Below are 23,100 nucleotides of genomic sequence, written 5' to 3'. Positions count from 1 at the left end.
TGCAATGAGTTAGAGCATCTAGTGGCACTTTGATAACCATATTTCGATATGAGTTTCAGCCCTTTTAATAGTACGGCTATAAATCCTAAATGTGATCACACTCACTGAGTGTCTTGATTACCAAACCAAAAAGCTCCTATGGATATCACCTTTGCCTTGAGCTTTTTGTTTTTCTCTTTCTTCTTTTCCAAGTCCAAGCACTTGATCATCATGTCCACACCATAATCACATCATGATCTTTATTTGCTTCACCACTTGGAATGTGCAACCTATCTCATAATCACTTTGATAAACTAGGTTAACACATAGGGTTTCATCAATTCACCAAAACCAAACTAGAGCTTTCAGCCCCCTAGCTCTTCTGTACGGTTATCTAGTGTGGCGATGAGTTTGAAATGCTAGAGGAGGGGGAGGCAAGCATGGAGACGAAGAGGCTAAAGGACAACCTATCGGCGATGATCGACCGAATCGAGGTAGGCCATAGAAAATCTTGTGGTCCGTTCCTTCATTAGACACGGTGCTTGACCCTATGCTTTTGCAGAATGTGATGAAAGTGTCTGAATAGCATCGATGATAGTTGGAAGAGATGACCCCGGTGCTGGAGGAGAACAAAGAACTCTAGGCATCGGACCTCCAGGTGTGCTTCACCCAAGAGCACCATCATAAGGAGGACTTGGAGGTGAAGGTGCTGGCACTAGAGAAGGAGAAGCAACTACTAGAGGTGGAGAACCATTCGATGAGCAAACAACTTGGCCATAGTGGTGACCAGTAGAAAGGTATGACTCTTGGTCTTGCTTTGTTGGTGTTCGGTGTTTTAAGATATTTGACTATGATGTACAACGCTGGAGATGGAGCTCGGCCTTTCCCACGAGAACATCAGGCAGCTCATTGTGGGGAAGGAGGCAACAGAGGAGAAGGCCAAGAAGGCCATCATAGATCTTGAATGTAAGTGCACCTTTCTTTATCTTGGTTCTTGCTGTTAATAGGAGCGTGCTTAGTCTATTGATGTTGGTGTATTGCAGAATATTGGTACCAGACGCACGGGCAATTCCAGGTGCTGGGTGATCAGGTGAAGGCTCAGGATGACAAGCTAGAGGCAATAATTGTGAGGATCAAACCTGTGCTTGACTACGTTGGCTTTGCGCCACCTAAGGGGTCATCACGGTTGCCTAGTGACTTGCTGCATCGGTCAATCATTGACCATTGCCAGATGGCGTGGACAGACTTCAAGAAGTTCACACATAGCACTACCCATGGAGCCAATGTCCATGTGCTAGCCATGCTACGGTCACACTACCCCTCGGTAGATCTCAAGCAGGTAGTGATGGGCTATGCTCGGGGGATAGATGTTGCCAAGATTGCCAAACTAGAGGACGAAGCCAAAGAACCGGGGAAGAAATTAGCCAGTGACGTTGACCTATTCGATGAAGGGGGGAGCGGTGCTCCATAGATTAGAAAAAACTCATGTTGAATTGTTGTATAAAAGTGCTTAGCAACTTTTGTTGAATGATCATTGTTATGGTATGTTTGTGTTTATATTTGATATAAACCTTCCGATCTATAGTGTAAGCTGAGTCCCCAGCTCTAGCTAGCCTATTAATCGTAACGTGGGGCACAGGGGCCATGTGCGTGTGGGAAGAATAGGGTGTCGCTAAGGAACCGATGCCGACCACCCATGACGCAGAGGGCGGACACTCATGCACATGCAGGGAGAAGTCAGAGACAAGGTCATCTCTGGAGGTGTCCGAGCGTCAACATGTTTGTTCAGGTATTTGCCATAGGCATAGTTGGCATGTCATCTTTAAGATGTTGTACATAGAATCAGAATTGTTTAGCGAAAAAGCATAGAGAAAACAATATGGAGAAACATCAGGGTAAAAAACTTTATTGAATACTCAAATATGAAATGTACATATCTTTGAAATGAGTGCTTCAAGGGTAGAAACGTCTAAGCAGATCAATGTGCCAAGAGTTTGGGACATCTCTTTCATCCATGTTGCATAGTTTGTAGGACCCTGGTTGGGTGACCACCTTGATGATGAAGGGACCCTCCCAAGGTGAGGAGAGCTTGTGCATCCTGTCTGTCTTCTATTTCCTGTGGAGTACTAAGTCTCCAACCATAAAGAATCAATCGTTGACATTACGGTTGTAGTATCTTCATAAGCCATCGAGGTATTTTGCCATCTGAACATAGGTGACCAAACATTCCTCTTCTAAGCTATCCACTTCAATGAGCCGAGCTTGGTCGGAGTTCTCCTCGTTGTAATTCTCCACCCTGGGTGCTCGGAAGGCAACGTCAGCAGGCAATACGACCTTAGAGCCAAAAACCATGAAGTACAGGGAGACATTGGTGTTACAACTAGGCTAGGTCCTTAGTCCTCAGACCACAGCTAGTAGTCCCTTGAGTTATTTGCTTGGGTTTTTCTGTTCCTTCTCGTAGAGTCACTTCTTCAATGCATCCATGATCATACCGTTGGCGCGCTTGACTTGGCCATTGGCCCTTGGGTGTGCCACGGAGACATACTTGATTGAAATGCATCTTTTGTCGTAGAAATCCTAGAAGTTTCTACCAGTGAACATGGACCCTAGGTCGGTGATGATGCTGTTCGACAGGCCAAACCGATGAATGATGTCATCAAGCAGCTCGGCTGTCTTCTTTTCTGTAGCTTGGACCAGGGGTTTGTATTTGATCCACTTAGAGAATTTATCAATGCAGACATAGACCTAGCAAAAACCTCCCAGCACGGGCTTGAAGGGCTTGATCATATCCATTCCCTAGCATGCAAAGGGCCATGATATAGGAATCGTTTGCAAGGCCTAAGCCAGGACGTGGATTTGTTTAGTGAAAAACTGGCAGTTCTCACACCGACGAACGAGTGCTTCAGCATTGGCTATGGCTGAGGGCCAATAGAAACTAGCTTAGAAAGCCTTTCTGACCAGTGTTCTAGAGGCTGCATGGTTGTCATAGGTGTCGACATGGATTTCCTTGAGTATCTTCTCGCCTTCTTCCATGGAGACGCACTTCTAGAGTAGCTCCTCTTTGGTGTTTTTGTGGTACAACTTCCCTTCAACTAGGATGTAATACTTACTATGGCGAGTAAGGCATTCTCTATCTATGTTGTTAGCTAGGACGTCTGTAGTGGTGAGGTATTTGATGAAAGATTCCCTCCAATCAGTGCTCAGCCCAAGAACTGCTGTGACTATTTGCTCAGCAGGTGGTTTTTCTTCAATGCCTTCTTGTTCCTGCTTGATGGAAGGGGCCACAAGGTCCTGGATGAACACTCTGGATGGAACTTTAGCCTAGGTTGATCCTATCTTTGATAGCTCATCAGCTGCTTGATTATTGGCCCAGACCACATGGTGGTATTTGATGCCATAGAATTTGTCTTCTAACTTTCTTATCGCGGCACAATAAGCGTCCATCTTCTCGTAGGTGCAATTCCAATCCTTGTGGAGCTGATTGATCATGAGTGTGGAGTCGCCACACACCTAGAGGCATTTAACACTGAGCTCGATAGCTATACAGAGACCATGAAATGTCGCCGCATATTTAGCGGTATTATTGGATGCTCGGAAGTGTAGGCGGAGGACGTAGCTAAGCTTATCCCCTGATGGAGAGATGAAATATATGCCTACCTCAGCACCATTAAGGTTGAGAGACCCATCAAAGTATATGGTCTAGTGCTCAAGGTGGTCGACCAGGATAGGAGTCTACATATTCGTCCACTCGGCGATGAAGTCGGTGAGCGCCTGTGACTTGATCATGTGGCGAGGCCTAAAGTTGATGGTATAGGTGCCGATCTTTACTGCCCATTTAATGATGCGGCCACTGGCTTCCTTGTTGTAGAGGATGTCACCGAGTGGGTACTTAGTGACTACCGCTATGTGGTAGGCATCAAAGTAGTGACGGAGCTTCTAGGATGTGATCTAGATGGCGTACAATAGCTTCTAGACCTAGGGCTAGCGAGTCTTAGACTTGTTTAGGACCTCGCTGATGAAGTAGACTAGGTGCTAGACTTTGTATGTGTGTCTAACCTCTTCTCGTTCAACAACGATGGCAGTGCTGACTACTCGATTGGTTGCTGTGATATAGATTAGTAGGGTTTGATCATAGGTGTGGTGAGGAACCGCTTGAGCACGGCGAATGCCTTGTCAGCATCCTCCAACTAGACAAAGTTCTCTTGAGCCTTCAGTAGCTTGAAGAAGGGAAGTCCCTTTTCATCTAGATAGGATATGAAATGATTTAAAGCCGCCATGCACCCTATTAGCTTCTAGACATCCTTAACACATGTTGGTCGCTTCATGTTGGTCACCGCCGCTATCTTCTCTAGGTGGGCTTTGATGCCACAACGACTGATGATGTTGCCTAGCAGGATACTGGATGAAACACCGAAAATGCACTTAGTGGGATTTAGCTTCCATCGGTACACTTTTAGGGATTTGAGCACTTTAGTGAGGTCGGCGATGAGGGTGTCAGTAGTCTTAGACTTAACTACCACGTCATCGACGTAAGCCTCGACATTCTTCCTGATCTGGTCCTTGAGGTAGCACTGGATGTGTAACACCCTCGGTGTTATGCCCTAAACAAATTATCAAACCATGTCATGAGCATCATGTTTATGTGATAATGCATATGATGGGATGTGTAGATAACATTTTTGTAACTTTAGATGATCAATAAAAATGTTAAATGATAAGCTATTCCATATGTATCAAGTAGGGTTTAAAACTAATTTTTTTGAACAAAAATACTATAGAACATATATGTGGCACTTAAATAAAGTTTAGAGTATAGACTTTATAGATAACAATGAAATCCTTGTTGTTGAAAACTAACTTCACTAGCTAATGCTTCTAATGGCCTAGAAATGCAACTCGGAATCAAGTTCAGCTCAAAGACTTAGAATATTTTCAAGTTTATAGATAGCAAGACAATGCCATATTTGGCAATTTATTTTGTGAAATCAAGTTAAGGGATGGTGTCATGTTTTAGCTCGGCTTGGTAGCCTCATAGGCCATCTTGAGCATGGTGAAGACGGTTTAGGTCTAGAAGCATCCGTTTAGTTGTTATAGGTGCTTTAAAATTTGTGCAAGACATGATTTTGGGCTAGTTCATTGGGTGAGCGCAGTCACCATGTCTCGGGGCGCGACGTCGCCACGCTGGCTTACTCTACGCATGCATGTGCACTGCTGCATGTGGCTGACTATGACTACCCTATCCTGGCCGCCACTGGCTCTACCGCGTGGAGCCGCTGCTGCTACTCGCACGGCCGAGCAGTGTGGCTGCCTACCTCATTGCGCTGTTGCCCTACCAACCCACCTCGTGCCGCATCGTAGCCGCTGTAGGTGTCGTCACCTCACCGTCATGTCTGTGCCTCCTGATGAGGACATGACCTCTATATATATGACCATGCTTGGAGAACCATATGGAGACCAAAGAGATCAGCGAGGGTCTCCTAATTGAGAAGGAGGCCCGAAGCTCATCCGGTTCGAGTCCCCAAGGTGGAGACCCAAATCAAGTTCGAGTTCGGCTCGGGCTCCAGGACCAGTCTGCCTTAAACTAGTCACCCATGATGCATCCGGACTCCATTATCAATGATCCATATATGGTTGGAAAGCTAATTTGATAAGAAAGCCAATCCAAGTAGTTTTACGTCAAAAGACCTTCGGAATCAACGGGAATCGTCGAAACAAGTCAGCGTCCAGAATCTGCCAGGGTGCTGCGACACCGTCTTTTGGTCTGTTGGACCGTGTATCGTGTTTGAGCCCATTAGGGGGCACGTCCAGGGGGTGATGCCTAAGACTCTATAAATAGCAGTCATCGCTCTCCTTAGGGTTTGGATTTTATTTAGTTCTTCATTTTCCTCATGAAACAGATATCATTTTGCTGCAACTGTGCCGCCAAGGCTGCTTGCTGTAAACCAGGGCCCTAATTCTTGATCTTGTTCGCATGTGGCGATTAGTCCTTTCGAATAAAGACTTGAACTCTTTCTCATTATCATAAGCCTCATATTTATTTGTAATTTCAGATTGTGTTTATCTTGTTCTTAATTCGCTTGCAGAAAAGCCTTCTCAGCGAGGTCAATCGCGTTCGCGTGATTGATAACCAACGGAGCAGTGGTGTAATAGTTGCGGGGTCCGAATCAGTCTTGGTTCAAAGCCTAGATCATGAACGTTGAGTCTCCACTAATCGACGCTATCATACCTTTCGAAAGATTATGCCTAGTCTACATTAAATGGTATCAGAGACCTTGTTGCCCGTTAGGTATAATTTTGTTTTCCCCTTTAGATTGTTACTGTTTTTGCATTACCTATAGTCCACAAAAAGCTAAAAAAAGATATATATTGTTACATATTCTCTGTCCTATAGCCTCATTGTGCCGTGCAATTTCATTTCTATTTCATGTTGTTGAGTTTGTGCCCTAGGTCAAGTTCTGGTTGCTGGTTTTAGATCGTTTTTTAGTCCAGTTTATGTTTTTCCCTTTGTTTTTATCATAATCCGTGAACATCTCCAAGTCTTGTTGAGTTTCCTTTGTATCCATCAAACCCTAGTCTACGCCATCTAATTTCCTACACTTGTCTTTACTATTTCTATCAAATCATTGTTGTTGTGATCAATTTTGCGCGCATTGTTTTCGTTTTGTCCTCTAATTCGTAGTCCGTTCTTAAAACTGGTCTAGTTTTCGCATACGAACTCGGATTTTGACGTTCCATATATCAAAATCGATTAGAAAAAAATTTGGATCCGTCCATCCCTCATTTAGTTGGGGACAAAGATTTTTATTTTGGTCAAAAAGTGGTCACAAGATCCTCTTTTTGTGGTCACAAGGTTTTTATCGATTTCGAGCACGTCTTCTGGAAATTTCACAGGCCACATCTTTCACTTGTTTAAGCTCATATTTTCTGTGGTTACTTCTTTTGTGCTCCTAAGTGAAGAAAAAATATCAAAAAATAAAAATAAAAAGTCAAAATTTCTCAAAAAAAAACAACGACAGCAAAAAAAAATAGAAAAAAGAGGGGCAAAAGAGGAATAATATCTAGAGGAGCACATAGAGAGCGTTATTTGAGCTGTATTTGCGTGTGCTGATTTCTACCTTGTTCCTAATCATATTCTTGCTGTTCACATCACTTGATACATCTGGTACTTTGAACGTGAGTAGGCCAGCAACTAAGACAAGTACTTGGGATACTTATTCAGCTTTGCCATTTAGTTGCGAATTTTGCTATTCCTTGCTACTATATTATGCCTGCCCAAGCTCCATTTTCTTCTAACCAAGTACAAGTTTGCCTTGCAACTGTTACACTCAAGCTATAACGGTATCATAGTCACCGACCGATTGCACCGCCTGTTGCTTTAGTAAGAACACTTGTAAGACCGTGCTAAGACGCTTGAGAGTGTGTGACTTTACTCCTTGACCACATCCTATAGTAGTTCATAGGAAAATACATACTTGTGTGTTTTCTTATTTGATTCTAACAATGACAGGTTGTTCATATCCACCGACTTATGATGGTATAGGTGCTGATGAGTACATGGAGTGGAAAAGTGCCATAGATAACATATTTGCTACTCACTTTATGTGTCCAAGGAGGAAGGTAAAAAATGCATCTAGTGTTTTGCGACATTCTGCTTTATCTTGGTAGGAGTCTTTAGATCCTTCTGATAAACCTCAAACTTGGAATGATATAAAAGATCTTATGAGAGAAAATTTTGTTAATCCATCTCTTGTAATTAATTCAAATGATGAGGTGCATCAACTAGATCAATCTCTTCTTATTCCTCCTCCTATGTCTAACCTTTTGTAGGACAATGTACAAAAGAGCGAGGATGACATGATAGAAAATGAGATGCTCACAGTCTCATGTGACAATTCAGAACCATCAACTATTACTCCTATTGAACATGAGAGCAAAGATAAAGCCCACGATGCTAAACTCATGAAAGGTGAGAGTTCTCTTGATGTGCTGAAATTTTCCACCAATCATGCTATGATAGAGCAAATTTTAGTGGAGCTTTCGGTTGATTTACCTTTGTCACAAGATGATTTGCTTGATGTTTTTTGTGATGAAGATGACTTGCATGATGATATTTATGTTATACCCATGCAATCATTGAATAATGATCATGCTATATGTGTGCTGAAATCAAGCACTTGTGCTGAAAATAGACTTGTTATTCATAATGCTAGTGAAGTTGATGAGCCGAAATTATTGTCTTCTTTAAATACTTTGGGTTACATTGAATTTGATGTTCCGTGTAATCTTAGTTTTTTAGAGGAGAAACTTTATGTATATGCTGATTTACTATGGTTCTCTAGACATACATATCATGTTTTTGGTAAATATAACAACCAAGGGCAATATTTGATACAACGAGTTTACATTTGTATAAATCCAAATTCTCCTTTTGTTGTGCAAAGTAATGATCAACTAGAGGATAGTAAAATCAACACTGTTGTTATGCCATATTCCTCTAGTTTTGTTTTTCAAACACAAGTGGAATCCAAAGAAAGGGAGCATATATTTCTTGTTAGTACTAATCTTTTGTAGGATAGTATTGGCAAAGATCATGTGTATTTCAATCGAGAAGACATGATACAAACCTGGACATGTGGTCATATTCTTTCTCACAACAATATCCATTTTTATTATTTTGGAAACCTCGATTGTCCTCATGTTGTGCAGGATCGACTTCGAATAAAATCAACGCCGAGAACGGCTTTTCATTAAGAAAGGGAGGATGATGAGGACATGACCTCCATACATATGACCATGCTTGGAGAACTATATGGAGACCAAGGAGATCAGCGAGGGTATCCTAACTAAGAAGGAGGCCCAAAGCTCATCCAGTTCGAGTCCCCAAGGTGGAGACCCAAATCAAGTTTGAGTCCGGCTCGGGCTCTAGGAACAGTCTGCCTTAAACTGGTCACCCATGATGCATCCGGACTCCATTTTCAATGATCCATATATGGTTGGAAAGCTAATTTAATAAGAAAGCTAATCCAAGTAGTTTTACGTCAAAAGACCTTCGAAATCAACGGGAATCGTCAAAACAAGTCAGCGTCCAGAATTTGCCAGGGTGCTACGACACCGTCTTTTGGTCCGTTGGACCGTGTATCGTGTTTGGGCCCATTAGGGGGCGCGTCTAGGGGGGTGATGCCCAAGACTCTATAAATAGCAGCCGTCACTCTCCTTAGGGTTTGGATTTTATTTAGTTCTTGATTTTCTCATGAAACAGACATTGTTTTGCTGCAACTGTGCCGCCAAGGCTGCTTGCTATAAACCAGGGCCCCAGTTCTTGATCTTGTTCGCATGTGGCGATTAGTCCTTTCGAATAAAGACTTGAACTCTTTCTCATTATCATAAGCCTCATATTTATTTGTAATTTCAGATTGTGTTTATTTTGTTCTTGCTTGTGTTCTCGATTCGCTTGCAGAAAAGCCTTCTCGGCGAGGTCAATCGCGTTCGCGTGGTTGATAACCAACGGAGCAGTGGTATAACAGTTGTGGGGTCCGAATCAGTCTTGGTTCGAAGCCTAGATCGTGAACATTAAGTCTTCACCAATCGACGCTATCATACCTTTCAGAAGATTGTGCCTAGTCTACATCAAATAGTATCAGAGACCTTATTGCCCGTTAGGTATAACTTTGTTTTTCTCTTTAGATTATTACTGTTTTTGCATTACCTATAGTCCACAAAAAGCTAAAAAAAGATATACATCATTACATATTCCCTGTCCTATAGCCTCATTGTGCTGTGCAATTTCGTCTCTATTTCATGTTATTGAGTTTGTGCCCTAGGTCAAGTTCTGGTTGCTGGTTTTAGATCGTTTTTAGTCCAGTTTGTGTTTTTCTCTTTGTTTTTATCATAATCCGTGAACATCTCCAAGTCTTGTTGAGTTTCCTTTGTATCCATCAAACCCTAGTCTACGCCATCTAATTTTCTACACTTGTCTTCACTGTTTCCATCAAATCATTGTTGTTGTGACCAATTTTACGTGCATTGTTCCTGTTTTGTCCTCTAATTCGTAGTCCGTTCTTAAAACTGGTCTAGTTTTTGTATACGAACTCGGATTTTGATGTTCCATATATCAAAATCGATCAGAAAAAAATTCGGATCCATCCATCCCCCGCTTAGTCAAGGACACAGATTTTTATTTTGGTCAAAAAGTGGTCACAAGATCCTCTTTTCGTGGTCACAAGGTTTTTGTCGATTTCGAGCACGTCTTCTAGAAATTTTACAGGCCACGTCTTTCACTTGTTTAAGCTCATATTTTCTGTGGTTACTTCTTTTGTGCTCCTAAGTGAAGAAAAAATATCAAAAAATAAAAATAAAAAGTCAAAATTTCTCAAAAAAAACAACGACAGCACAAAAAAATAGAAAAAAGAGAGGGGTAAAAGAGGAATAATATCTAGAGGAGCACATAGAGAGCGTCATTTGAGCTGTATTTGTGTGTGCTGATTTTTACCTTGTTCCTAATCATATTCTTGCTGTTCACATCACTTGATACATTTGGTACTTTGAACGTGAGTAGGCCAGCAACTAAGATAAGTACTTGGGATACTTATTCAGCTTTGCCATTTAGTTGCGAATTTTGCTATTCCTTGCTACTATATTATGCCTGTCCAAGCTCTATTTTCTTCTAACCAAGTACAAGTTTGCCTTGCAACTGTTATACTCAAGCTATAACGGTATCATAGTCACCGACGGATTGCACCGCCTGTTGCTTTGGTAAGAACACTTGTAAGACCGTGCTAAGACGCTTAAGAGTGTGTGACTTTACTCCTTGACCACATCCTATAGTAGTTCATAGGAAAATACATACTTGTGTGTTTTCTTATTTGATTCTAACAATGATAGGTTGTTTATATCCACCGACTTATGATGGTATAGGTGCTGATGAGTACATGGAGTGAAAAAGTGCCATAGATAACATATTTGCTACTCACTTTATGTGTCCAAGGAGGAAGGTAAAAAATGCATCTAGTGTTTTGCGACATTCTGCTTTATCTTGGTAGGAGTCTTTAGATCCTTCTGATAAACCTCAAACTTGGAATGATATAAAAGATCTTATGAGAGAAAATTTTGTTAATCCATCTCTTGTAATTAATTCAAATGATGAGGTGCATCAACTAGATCAATCTCTTCTTATTCCTCCTCCTATGTCTAACCTTTTGTAGGACAATGTACAAAAGAGCGAGGATGACATGATAGAAAATGAGATGCTCACAGTCTCATGTGACAATTCAGAACCATCAACTATTACTCCTGTTGAACATGAGAGCAAAGGTAAAGCCCACGATGCTAAACTCACGAAAGGTGAGAGTTCTCTTGATGTGCTGAAATTTTCTACCAATCATGCTATGATAGAGCAAATTTTAGTGGAGCTTTTGCTTGATTTACCTTTGTCACAGGATGATTTACTTAATGTTTTTTGTGACAAAGATGACTTGCATGATGATATTTATGTTATACCCATGCAATCATTGAATAATGATCATGCTATATGTGTGCTAAAATCGAGCACTTGTGCTGAAAATAGACTTGTTATTCATAATGCTAGTGAAGTTGATGAGCCAAAATTATTGTCTTCTTTAAATACTTTGGGTTACATTGAATTTGATGTTCCGTGTAATCTTAGTTTTTTAGAGGAGAAACTTTATGTATATGCTGATTTACTATGGTTCTCTAGACATACATATCATGTTTTTGGTAAATATAACAACCAAGGGCAATATTTGATACAACGAGTTTACATTTGTATAAATCTGAATTCTCCTTTTGTTGTGCAAAGTAATGATCAACTAGAGGATAGTAAAATCAATACTGTTGTTATGCCATATTCCTCTAGTTTTGTTTTTCAAACACAAGTGGAATCCAAAGAAAGGGAGCATATATTTTTTTGTTAGTACTAATCTTTTGCAGGATAGTATTGGCAAAGATCGTGTGTATTTCAATCGAGAAGACACGATATAAACCTAGACATGTGGTCATATTCTTTCTCACAACATTATCCATTTTCATTATTTTAGAAACCTCGATTGTCCTCATGTTGTGCAGGATCGACTTCAAACAAAATCGACGTCGAGGACAGCTTTTCATCAAGAAAGGGAGGATGATGAGGACATGACCTCCATATATATGACCATGCTTGGAGAACCATATGGAGACCAAGGAGATCAGTGAGGGTGTCCTAACCGAGAAGGAGGCCCGAAGCTCATCCGGTTTGAGTCCCCAAGGTGGAGACCCAAATCAAGTTCGAGTCTGGCTCGGGTTCCAGGACTAGTCTGCCTTAAACTGGTCACCCATGACGCATTCGGACTCCGTTTTCAACGATCCACATATGGTTGGAAAGCTAATTTGATAAGGAAGCCAATCCAAGTAGTTTTACATCAAAAGACCTTTGGAATCATCAAGAATCGTCAAAACAAGTCATCATCCAGAATCTGCTAGGGTGCTGCGACACCGTCTTTTGGTCCGTTGGACCGTGTATTGTGTTTGGGCCCATTAGGGGGCGCATCACGGGGGTGATGCCCAAGACTCTATAAATAGCAGCCATCGCTCTTCTTAGGGTTTGGATTTTGTTTAGTTCTTGATTTCCTCGTGAAACAGACATCGTTTTGCTGCAACTGTGCCGCCAAGGCTGCTTGCTGTAAAACAGGGCCCTAGTTCTTAATCTTGTTTGTATGTGGCGATTAGTCCTTTCGAATAAAGACTTGAACTCTTTCTCATTATCATAAGCCTCATATTTATTTGCAATTTCAGATTGTGTTTATCTCGTTCTTGCTTGTGTTCTCGATTTGCTTGTAGAAAAGCCTTCTCGGCGAGGTCAATCGCGTTCGCGTGGTTGATAACCAACGGAGCAATGGTGTAACGGTTGCGGGGGTCCGAATCAGTCTTGGTTCGAAGCCTAGATCATGAACGTTGAGTCTCCAATCGACGCTATCATACCTTTCAGAAGATTATGCCTAGTCTACATCAAGTGGTATCAGAGACCTTGTTGCCCGTTAGGTATAACTTTGTTTTCCCCTTTAGATTGTTACTGTTTTTGCATTACCTATAGTCCACAAAAAGCTAAAAAAAGATATACATCGTTACATATTTCCTATCCTATAGCCTCATTATGATGTGCAATTTTATCTCTGTTTCGTGTTGTTGAGTTTATGCCCTAGGTTAAGTTTTGGTTGCTGGTTTTAGATCGTTTTTTAGTCCAGTTTGTGTTTTTCCCTTTGTTTTTTATCATAATCCGTGAACATCTCCAAGTCTTGTTGAGTTTCCTTTGTATCCATCAAACCCTAGTCTACACCATCTAATTTCCTACACTTGTCTTCACTGTTTCGATCAAATCATTGTTGTTGTGACCAATTTTGCGCATATTGTTTCTATTTTGTCCTCTAATTTGTAGTCCGTTCTTAAAACTGGTCTAGTTTTCGTATACGAACTCGGATTTCGACGTTCCATATATCAAAATCAATCAGAAAAAAATTCGGATCCGTCCATCCCCCACCTAGTCAGGGACAAAGATTTTTATTTTGGTTAAAAAGTGGTCACAAGATCTTTTTTTCGTGGTCACAAGGTTTTTGTCGATTTCGAGCACGTCTTCTGGAAAATTCACAGGCCACGTCTTTCACTTGTTTAAGCTCATATTTTCTGTGGTTACTTCTTTTATACTCCTAAGTGAAGAAAAAATATCAAAAAATAAAAAAAGTCAAAATTTCTCAAAAAAAAACAACAACAGCCCAAAAAATAGAAAAAAAAGAGGGACAAAAGAGGAACAATATCTAGAGGAGCACATAGAGAGCGTCATTTGAGCTGTATTTGCGTGTGCTGATTTCTACCTTGTTCCTAATCATATTCTTGCTGTTCACATCTCTTGATACATCTAGTACTTTGAACGTGAGTAGGCCAGCAACTAAGACAAGTACTTGGGATACTTATTCAGCTTTGCCATTTAGTTGCGAATTTTGCTATTCCTTGCTACTATATTGTGCCTGTCCAAGCTCCATTTTCTTCTAACCAAGTACAAGTTTGCTTTGCAACTGTTACACTCAAACTACAACGGTATCACAGTCACCGACCGATTGCACCGCCTGTTGCTTTAGTAAGAACACTTGTAAGACCGTGCTAAGACGCTTGAGAGTGTGTGACTTTACTCCTTGACCACATTCTATAGTAGTTCATAGAAAAATAAGATGCTCACAGTCTCATGTGACAATTCAGAACCATCAACTATTACTCCTGTTGAACATGAGAGCAAAGGTAAAGCCAAGGCTGCTTGCTGCAACTGTGTCGTCAAGGCTGCTTGCTGTAAACCAGGACCCCAGTTCTTGATCTTGTTCGCATGTGGCGATTAGTCCTTTCGAATAAAGACTTGAACTCTTTCTCATTATCATAAGCCTCATATTTATTTGCAATTTTAGATTGTGTTTATCTCGTTCTTGCTTGTGTTCTCGATTCGCTTGTAGGAAAGCCTTCTCGGCGAGGTCAATCGCGTTCGCGTGGTTGATAACCAACGGAGTAGTGGTGTGACAGTTGCGGGGGTCCAAATCAGTCTTGGTTCGAAGCCTAGATTGTGAACGTCGAGTCTCCACCAATCGATGCTATCATACCTTTCGAAAGATTGGGCCTAGTCTACATCACCTCCCTCTGCACCCTACCCCACTGCTAGCTCGGTTTGGTGCTCGCCGCTACCGCGCGCACGTGGTGGAGCTCACCGCTGCCTTGCCATTTATGGCACTACGGCCACGCGGGCCATGCCGGTCGTGGACACGCACGCTTGTATGTAGCATCTGCGCATGTGCCTCCTTGATAACGTCGACCGTGTCCCACTAGGGCGAGCCCGAGTTGAGCCCACCTGTTGTGTTCCGTCTCTCTCTCTCTCTCTCTCTGCTACCGCCGTCGAGCTGCACCACCAAATTACCCAGCGATCGATCACCTCTATTCAATTCATCACATCCACGGCTTCACCATCAAGTCCTCTCATTGCCTGACCCCACCCAGCCTTGAACCATGCACGGCCAAGCTCCAATTTGGAACTTTCCCCACCGTCGTGCCGATAAGGCCACACTCGGCCATGGCCGAGGGCAGCCCTCCATCACTTCACCTCGAGCTAATTCCTATGCACCACTAGATTCGCCTTCATCCCCTCTTCGCCATCTGCGCCATAGCCAAACCTCTATCGCCTTCCTATCATCGCTGACACGATCGCGCCACCATGGTGCGCCGCGCGCACGGCTCAGTTGCACATGGCCATACCTCCTCTGCCATCCTCCACCCCAACCATCACCTTGGCTAGGTCCACGGTAGTCTACTGATGCTCCCTTGCTAGCCAGTTAGGTTCTTAGGTGCTCTGGTTCACTGGGTCAGCCGCGCCACCGTCACGGACGACCACACGCTGCTGCAGCTGGCTCAAGCGAGTCCCGCCGCCCTGTGTTGCTGCTTAGCGTAGTCGCTCGGGTCAGGGATGGTGACCAACCCGATAGGTGGGCCGGCGCATGTCCCAGGTGGCCGGTGCGACCATGTTGTGTCGCCGTCCGCCACACCGCCGTGCACTGAGCCGCCGGAGGTGCGCGCGGGTGAATTAGGGAAAGGACAGGAGGTTAAGTGAGAAGGTCTAAGAGAGGAGAAAATAGTGTTAGCACTTAGTTGTGATTTGGGAGAAGTGCGAGGCCTCTTTCGCAAAAGCACCAACGCGCGCGGGACTCCCCCGCCATGGGCCGGCCTCGCGTGGGCCACGCCAGCGAGCCGCTACGTGCGCGCTGCCTCACATGGGCATCAAGAGGTGAAAGATCAAATGGTCAACCAGGTCGGTTACAACATCTCCAGGACTCGAGCAGTCCTCCAATACCTTCCCATATCCCCATAAAATTGTCGTATTGGGGTCATTGTGTTTGTAGGGTAAGGGTAGTAAGCCAACCTCCCGGGGATTGAATTCACGTGGGAATACATTCGGGAGGCAGCAGAGCCATGACTTATTGGGGCCAGCCCGGTAGACGAAGTTGTCCTTCATCCCTAAGTCATAGAGGAATGGCATGGCCCCAAAGTTGAACCAAAGGTGGAGAAGGACGAATGTGCCCTCGGTGTTGGTGATGACGGGTTCGCTATAGAAGCTAGCCCTCGTACTTGGTGCAACCCTCAAGATCGAGGCAGTGAGCGCACAGGTAGGAGAGGGCCAGCGCATCTGTGAGGCAGAAGGAAACCTCGATGGGGACGCTACCATTACAGGGGGGCAAAGCGGTGTTTACATTTCATGCACTTGGCTATGTAACCCTCCTTGTCCATGAGCACCCACAGCGTGAGGAAGGGATTCTGTGCCTTTGTTTAGCTAAGAAATAACATCTTTTTATGAACTGTTTTAGCCAAATTTAGCTTAAAAATACTAAGGCTAGTTTCAGTGGGAGTTTCATGGCTTTGTTTCGAACTCCCTTATGTCGGAATGAAAATCATTTTATTCTCATGAAACTCATTTCATCCTATGAAACTATTTTTCTCTTCCTTCATTTAAACTATGCAACGTAAGCTTATTTAATGGACATGAAACTCCTGTTGAGACTAGCCTAATAGTTAATTGTTCTATTAGCTTGATTTGCTAGTAGATTAGCCGGACCCGTTTGGGTCCACATCGAGTTAGTCTTGCAGCTAACTAATACATCGGTGGAAACAAAACTTGCTGGGGTTTAAAATGTTGACAATGCCAAGTTTATATGATCACAATCAAGCAGATGGGCTGAGTGTGAGGCAACTTAGTGAGTGCTTGTTCACAAGCGACCGATCACAGATCAACAAAAGAGCTAGTTACAGAAAAAAATAAAAACAGGTGGAGGTGCGGGGAATCGAACCCCGTGCCTCTCGCATGCGAAGCGAGCGCTCTACCATATGAGCTACACCCCCGTTGTGACCTGGTGAATGCAGGAACAAATTGAATGGAACAGGCCCAAGTACGGCTGGGTCGGCTGGACGGTCACCAGGGTGCCCGGTGGGCCGGCCGGTCGTTACTGTTTGTCTGGACGCGCACGCAGCCTAATCGATCACCATGACTGATGTGCGTGCAGGCTGCAGGCCTACTAAGACGCCCGGCCCAACATGCTGCACTCCATTGATCTCAAAAAAAAAAAAAAAATCCACATTACCTCTCTCAACTTTTGCGAAAGCCTGTTTTCCTCCCTGAACTCTAAAATCGAGTAAATCACTTCCTGAACTTTTAAAACCGCGCGTTTTACCTCATGACCGGTTATAAGCGGTTTTCAAAGACGGTTTTATCTTTTTTTTTATTTATTTCGGTTGATTTTTTGAAAAATCATATTAAATCACAAAAAAATTATAAAATATAAAATTCAATTTTGTTGGACTCCACATGAGTAGGTCTACACAGTAAATATATAATATGGTATGATTTATTACAATTTTTTTTGTTGTACCTTTAGATTTATACTTTTTTATAATTAATTCATAACTGCAGCTTCTATGGTTCAATTGTGCTAAATTTTTTATGGTGAGCTAATCATTGTATGCTTGAACTGTAGTAAAAAAAACTCTTGTATTTTTTTGCGACGAAAAAAAAACTCTTGTCTTTTGCTTCAACCCGTGACGACGTTAAGGTAAGGAAGGCTCTCACAGCTTTCGCGGCAAGCGCTGGCTGGCATTGCGTCCAGTCATCCTTCCACCTTTGGCCTTTGTCTTGGCTTGGCTGCGCAAACGCATTCATATCCGTTTATTAGCCGCCGAAAACGGCCAGCCGCCCAGGCCCTTGACTTGCCCGCCCGGCCGGCCGAGCCGACGATGGCCCATGCCCCCTCGGCCCTCGGCCCTCGGCCCTCGGCTGATCGGAAGGGGGACGAAACACCGCACCACGCCGCAACACACCCACAGCATAAACTGTGTGTCGAGACGGCGTGGCACCCACCGGACCGGAGCGGACCAGCGAGTGGTTTCAGGTGCGGGCCTGCGGCGGAGTTGGTGAGGAAAGCGAACGCCGCGCGGGCAGCGAGAGGCGAAGGCGACCCACCTAATCCAGCGAGTGAGGCCCGCACCGCTGCAACGCGCGCGCTAGCGTACCGGCCGGGCCGCGCAGGCGAGGGAGGCGCGTCAAACACTGCAGTGCACTGTAGCGGAGAGAGAGAGAGGGGGTTGATGAGAGATAGAAAGGGGAGTGAAGAGAATAAAATATAAAATAGTGGGTATAGCGTATATGACAGAGGTAATTTAGGTGCTAGAGAAATAAGTATAGAGTAGAGAATCTCGATAACTAGATTAAAATATTTTTTTTAAAAATAAAAATAGAGATGAACGAACGCGGATAGCCTGATTCCATTTCATCACGCCACGCCAGCCACGCCACTAAACCGAGGGGACCCACCCCGCCTACCTGACCTTTGCATCCCATCCCATCCCCGTGCGCCGAGTCCACGGCCGCCACTACTTTTTTGTTTTCTCTTGCCTTGCCTTGCTTCCCCTGCAGTGCAGAGCCTCCACCAGCACAACAACCAAGACAAGAGAGGCGCAGCCGCACAGGGCACGCGGTTTCTGGAAGCTTCCCTTGCCTTCCCTCTCATTCGGTTGGCCACCTCGGACCCAAATCCGCCGCGGCTCCTCCGCCCGCAGCGCCGCCAGCCAAGCCAGGCAGGTGTCGTCTCTGCCCCTGCCGCCCCGCCCTCAGTACGACCGCCGGATTCGGCGCTGGGGTTTTGTCTCCCCCACCCCCCACACCAGGCACCACCAGCCTCGGCCCCGCCGTCTCTCCAAGGCTGTCCCGTCCCGTCCACGGCCTTGGTCGAGTCGTGTCCCTCCGCCGCCCGGCATGCCCCCCACCGCCGATCGCACACGGTACGTACGCTTCATATCATGCTCCGCCCCTCCCTCCCTCTCTCGCTTACCAATTCTCATGACGATTTTCACCTGTCGCTTTGCGGCTACTGCAAGAGTGCTTGTGCGTGTTATTAGTGCTACAATCATGAGCAAGCCGCGCCACACTGCTCGATGCGCACTCCTAGAATGCAACCTCCTGTTCGATTGCGGAGATTATGCGATTCGGAGATTCAGTTCGCCACTTGTGCTAGTCATGCCATGCCGTGCCAAGACAAGCAGAGAGAGAGAGAGAGAGCATCTGGGGAAGGGACGGCACGGGACGGGACTCAAGAGGGAACAAGTCAGCGTTGGCGGGCTGTCCGGTTCCCGTCCGTCCGATGCAGCTTCGACGACCGCGATCTCCCCAACGGACGGCTAGCTGCCATCCGTCACCCTGCTACTGCTGGTTTGCTGCGTCCACCCCGCCCGCCGCACTCTTCATTTGCTTCGCTTCCGCCACCCCTGAGGCCTGAGCCCCCAGCCTTGTCCCTCCTCCCCACCCCCCAATTCTCCAGCCTCCTCCGGGCTTGCTGCTCCAGCCAGCCCTCGCGCCCGCCGCCGCGCACACGCCAGATTCCCTTTCCGCCGTTAAGAAGCACGCTCCATTCGAATCGATCCGTCCGTGACCTCTCGTTTGTGCAGATCCGTCTAGACTGACTCCAGTTGGTTTCCTCGCTTCTCCTTCTCGGTAAGGATGCCCAAGCTTGCTTCCACCTTGCAATTGGATGGATTGCTCTTCTACCTAGCCGAACTGTTAGAGTTGCTCTGTGGGGTCTGCGCTGGCCTCTCCGTTCTTCCGTGCGAGTAATTAAGCCCAAATCCTCTCACTGTCTCTCTGTCCGTCCAATTTGCGATTCCTGTTGCTGCGCGGTTGGTAGCCTAGTAACAGCAGTGGATTTCTTCTCGTTCAAAAACAGCAGGGGATTTCTCACACGGTAATTTTTTTAAAGAGGGGGAGTTCAATTCAACCGTATCCCCTCATGCCCTGCCCCAGCGCGGTGCCCCCACGTCTCGCCGAGCAGTGACTGCCACTGGTGGTCGTAGCTGTAGCGTCGCGCTAGTTGCTGTGTGGACGTGTGGTCCGGCTGGGTGATTGCCCCCCTCCGCTTGCTGGGGCTTCCACCGTCTCCAGACGAGTACACCAACGTGCACGCGTGTTTCTCTTTTGTACCCATGTGTTAACTTTGGAATCGTACTTAAGTTTCCTAATATAGAATGGGCCCCTTTTCTCCCTGCAGGTTATATGATTGCAATGAATCCTGAGATCGTACTACCGTCTTGGAAACAAGTAAGCTGCCAAAGTGTGTATGTACTGTGTGTCATTACTTGTATGAGATGAGATCCCAGCTAGTACAAAGCTTCTGCTGATTTATTAACAAAGTAATCTTCTCTTTTGACTGCATGAATAGTTTCCTACATCGGTCAATCCTGTGAAACACTAGACCACTCGTCACCTTGCAACTGGAAAGGAGAGAGCAAAGTGATTTGCTGTCTCCTGGTGATCGATGCTCTTGAGGTCTAGTGATGGCTGATGCTAGCTCAAGGACTGACACCTCAATTGTTTTATACGACAACGACAAGAATCAGAGGGTAATTCATTTTTCTTGATTTTGATGTTCACAGGGTTCATCGTATTCTTTTCAGAAGATATTTCAAGTTGGCCCCGGCCATTGGAGCATCACATCTATATATTTTCCATATATTCTTCTCACACTAAACAGTATATACGACTATGCTAGTACCTTAAGTCTATCACACTGTGGCTACCAAAAAGTTGAATACCATTGCTGGATATTTGAGTTGAAGTATCAAATTACTGGAGTAGAGGCTGCGACATTCTGCTTCACCAATAATCTGCTTAAGATATCATCTCCCTCTATAGAGATATTTGCACCTTTAAACCTTGAAAAATCCATCACTGTTGTCCTCAAAAATAAAAAATCCATCACTGACACACATCTCTATAAGTTGAGATATTTGGAATGCCTAACTGATGTTATATTTGTGCTTAACATTTTTTTTACAGATGGAGAACGGAAGTGGTGCGGCTGTACCTTCTAATTCTTCAGATAGGTCCGACAGGTCTGACAAACCTTTGGACCAAAAGGTAATATCGTGGTTCCTTTTTCTCAAGTTCTTATTTAACCTTGTATTGCCTGTTGTTAATTGCATTTGTGAATTTTCATATCTTAGACAATGCGACGGCTTGCCCAAAATCGTGAGGCAGCAAGAAAAAGTCGGCTGAGGAAGAAGGTATCACTACATTTCATCCTTATTCGAACAAATGGAGATGTTCTTTTTAGCATGAATAAAGTATTATTTGGAAATACACTTGACTAGTAGTTATGTAACCAAAATAAGCTGGTTATCTAATTTTATATGTTAATTTTTGCTGATATGCTGAACTGCATGTTATGTACTGTAGTTTCATGTCATTATGAGTCTGTTTTCTTTTCTGTGATGTTTAATAAATGGGCAATTGGCATTTAAGATTCGATTCAAATGCAACAGGCAAAATACTGCTTCTTCATGTAATACAGACTCCATTAAATTTTTAATTGTCCATGTAACATGTTTCTTTTTTATTTGGTGAAGGCATATGTGCAGCAGCTGGAGAGCAGTAAGCTGAAACTTGCACAACTGGAGCAGGAACTCCAGAAAGCTCGCCAGCAGGTAACTCTTTCTTGGTTGCATGTATGTTTACTGAGTGCTTGGAAAATAGTACCTTTGTGCTGTTATTTTGACTCATTTGAATATTACTTTCAGGGAATCTTCATTTCAAGCTCTGGAGACCAAACCCATTCCATGAGTGGAAATGGTAATATTTTAATTTGTTATATCTGTGTGACTCTATGTGTTTCTGGATTTAATTAATCTATCTTGATTGAGTGCTATCTTTATCATTAGAAGTGCATCTGAAATTATAAAGTTGTTGCAGGAGCATTGACTTTTGACATAGAATATGCTAGATGGCTAGAGGACCAAAATAAGCAGATAAATGAGTTGAGGACTGCAGTGAATGCTCATGCAAGTGACAGTGATCTACGACTTATTGTAGATGGCATAATGGCACATTATGATGAAATATTCAAGGTCAAAGGTGTTGCTGCAAAGGCTGATGTATTTCATATACTTTCAGGCATGTGGAAGACACCTGCTGAAAGGTGCTTCCTGTGGCTTGGGGGTTTTCGTCCATCTGAGCTTTTAAAGGTGTGCGAAGTATTCATTCGCAGGCTTTGTTTTTTTTTTCTGTGCCCTCATTGGAAATGTAAGATTGCTGATTTCTCTCATAATGGAAAATTTCAGCTCCTAGCGAATCACCTCGAGCCCCTAACTGAGCAGCAAATGCTGGGTTTGAACAACCTCCAGCAATCTTCCCAGCAAGCAGAGGATGCATTGTCACAGGGCATGGAAGCCCTGCAGCAATCTTTGGCAGAGACTTTAGCTGGATCTCTTGGTCCATCAGGTTCTTCAGGAAATGTGGCAAACTACATGGGTCAGATGGCCATGGCCATGGGCAAACTTGGGACACTCGAGAATTTTCTTCGCCAAGTAAGCATCTTCTTTGTATCCTTGTGGGCGATATGTTGTCATTCAACAACCTATGTGGTTTTAGGCGTCACTTGTGCACTGTTTATTTGGTTTCGTTGCATTAGTTTTAAAGATTAATTCTGTTTTATTTCTGCAGGCCGACAACCTGCGACAGCAGACATTGCATCAAATGCAACGCATTCTAACGATCCGGCAGGCTTCTCGTGCTCTTCTTGCCATCCATGACTACTTTTCGCGGTTGCGTGCTTTAAGTTCTCTGTGGCTTGCTAGGCCGCGCGAATAACAAAGGATCCTCGCTGTTTTGAGTTCCCTGTGCTGGCTGTTGGGAATTCTATGGCTCGCTGGATGCCTGGATCGCAGCGACGCATGACAGATCATTCATGGTCCTGTTTTTTGTTGTACAATTACTTTTGGCTGCTGCTTGGTCCAAAATGTACTTAAATGGTGTACAAGTAGGTGAATCCTGTAAGTTATGGTGATTTATGGGGTGTGTTAGCAATAATATTTAGATAAATCAGGGTCAGGGCTTTTGTTGTTTGTATTGGTTAGAGATTTAGTCCTAAATGTAACTCCTGGGACATGGGGGTTAGAATGGGAAGAGAGTAATAAGAGTCTTCCTTTGGTTACTGTATGTTGGTATTATTGCATCTCAGTTGCTTACTTTGCAGTCAGGATAATGATTATTGTATCCATTTTATGTGCTTT

The 23,100-nt window shown here is 44.1% G+C and overlaps 2 protein-coding genes and 1 non-coding gene across 9 annotated transcripts; 2 read left to right on the top strand and 1 right to left on the bottom strand.

The window, feature by feature from the left end:
* Window positions 1-848: 848 nt before the first annotated feature.
* Window positions 849-19,500, top strand: LOC136549251 (uncharacterized). Its single transcript, XM_066540491.1, has 3 exons — window positions 849-945; window positions 18,458-18,822; window positions 18,940-19,500. The coding sequence occupies exons 1-3, from the start codon at window positions 849-851 to the stop codon at window positions 19,498-19,500; spliced, it is 1,023 nt and encodes a 340-aa protein (XP_066396588.1).
* Window positions 16,818-16,890, bottom strand: TRNAA-CGC (transfer RNA alanine (anticodon CGC)). Its single transcript has one exon. It is a non-coding gene; the product is annotated as a tRNA-Ala (tRNA).
* LOC136550612 (transcription factor TGA2.1) lies at window positions 18,417-23,037 on the top strand. 7 transcript variants are annotated; one of them, XM_066542248.1, is made up of 10 exons: window positions 18,417-18,822; window positions 20,082-20,131; window positions 20,253-20,433; window positions 20,870-20,950; window positions 21,037-21,096; window positions 21,439-21,516; window positions 21,610-21,661; window positions 21,983-22,053; window positions 22,150-22,395; window positions 22,532-23,037. In XM_066542248.1, the coding sequence occupies exons 3-10, from the start codon at window positions 20,368-20,370 to the stop codon at window positions 22,676-22,678; spliced, it is 801 nt and encodes a 266-aa protein (XP_066398345.1). In that variant the 5' UTR covers window positions 18,417-18,822; window positions 20,082-20,131; window positions 20,253-20,367; the 3' UTR covers window positions 22,679-23,037. The 7 variants fall into 7 exon arrangements, with proteins under 7 accessions (XP_066398345.1, XP_066398337.1, XP_066398341.1 ...); XM_066542240.1 differs by having other exon boundaries at window positions 18,419-18,822; window positions 21,782-22,053; XM_066542244.1 differs by having other exon boundaries at window positions 18,419-18,822; window positions 20,082-20,144; window positions 21,782-22,053.
* Window positions 23,038-23,100: the final 63 nt, after the last annotated feature.

This window comes from Miscanthus floridulus, chromosome 4 (assembly GCF_019320115.1).
Source record: "Miscanthus floridulus cultivar M001 chromosome 4, ASM1932011v1, whole genome shotgun sequence".
In the NCBI taxonomy this organism is placed as follows: Eukaryota; Viridiplantae; Streptophyta; class Magnoliopsida; order Poales; family Poaceae; genus Miscanthus; species Miscanthus floridulus.
The sequence above is the reverse complement of the archived record's forward strand: the minus strand, read 5'-3'. Positions and strand labels throughout refer to the sequence as shown.

What these genes read in the sequence shown, in the direction of transcription:
- LOC136549251 (XM_066540491.1), top strand. Translation starts at nt 849, where the DNA reads ATGGAGCTCGGCCTTTCCCACGAGAACATCAGGCAGCTCATTGTGGGG. An exon ending in GGCCATCATAGATCTTGAAT is followed by an intron (nt 946 to 18,457) that starts GTAAGTGCACCT and finishes CTTCCCCTGCAG; the next exon opens with TGCAGAGCCTCCACCAGCAC. An exon ending in CCCACCGCCGATCGCACACG is followed by an intron (nt 18,823 to 18,939) that starts GTACGTACGCTT and finishes GCGTGTTATTAG; the next exon opens with TGCTACAATCATGAGCAAGC.
- LOC136550612 (XM_066542240.1), top strand. Translation starts at nt 20,368, where the DNA reads ATGGCTGATGCTAGCTCAAGGACTGACACCTCAATTGTTTTATACGAC. An exon ending in CCATTCCATGAGTGGAAATG is followed by an intron (nt 21,662 to 21,781) that starts GTAATATTTTAA and finishes AAGTTGTTGCAG; the next exon opens with GAGCATTGACTTTTGACATA. An exon ending in TCGAGAATTTTCTTCGCCAA is followed by an intron (nt 22,396 to 22,531) that starts GTAAGCATCTTC and finishes TTATTTCTGCAG; the next exon opens with GCCGACAACCTGCGACAGCA.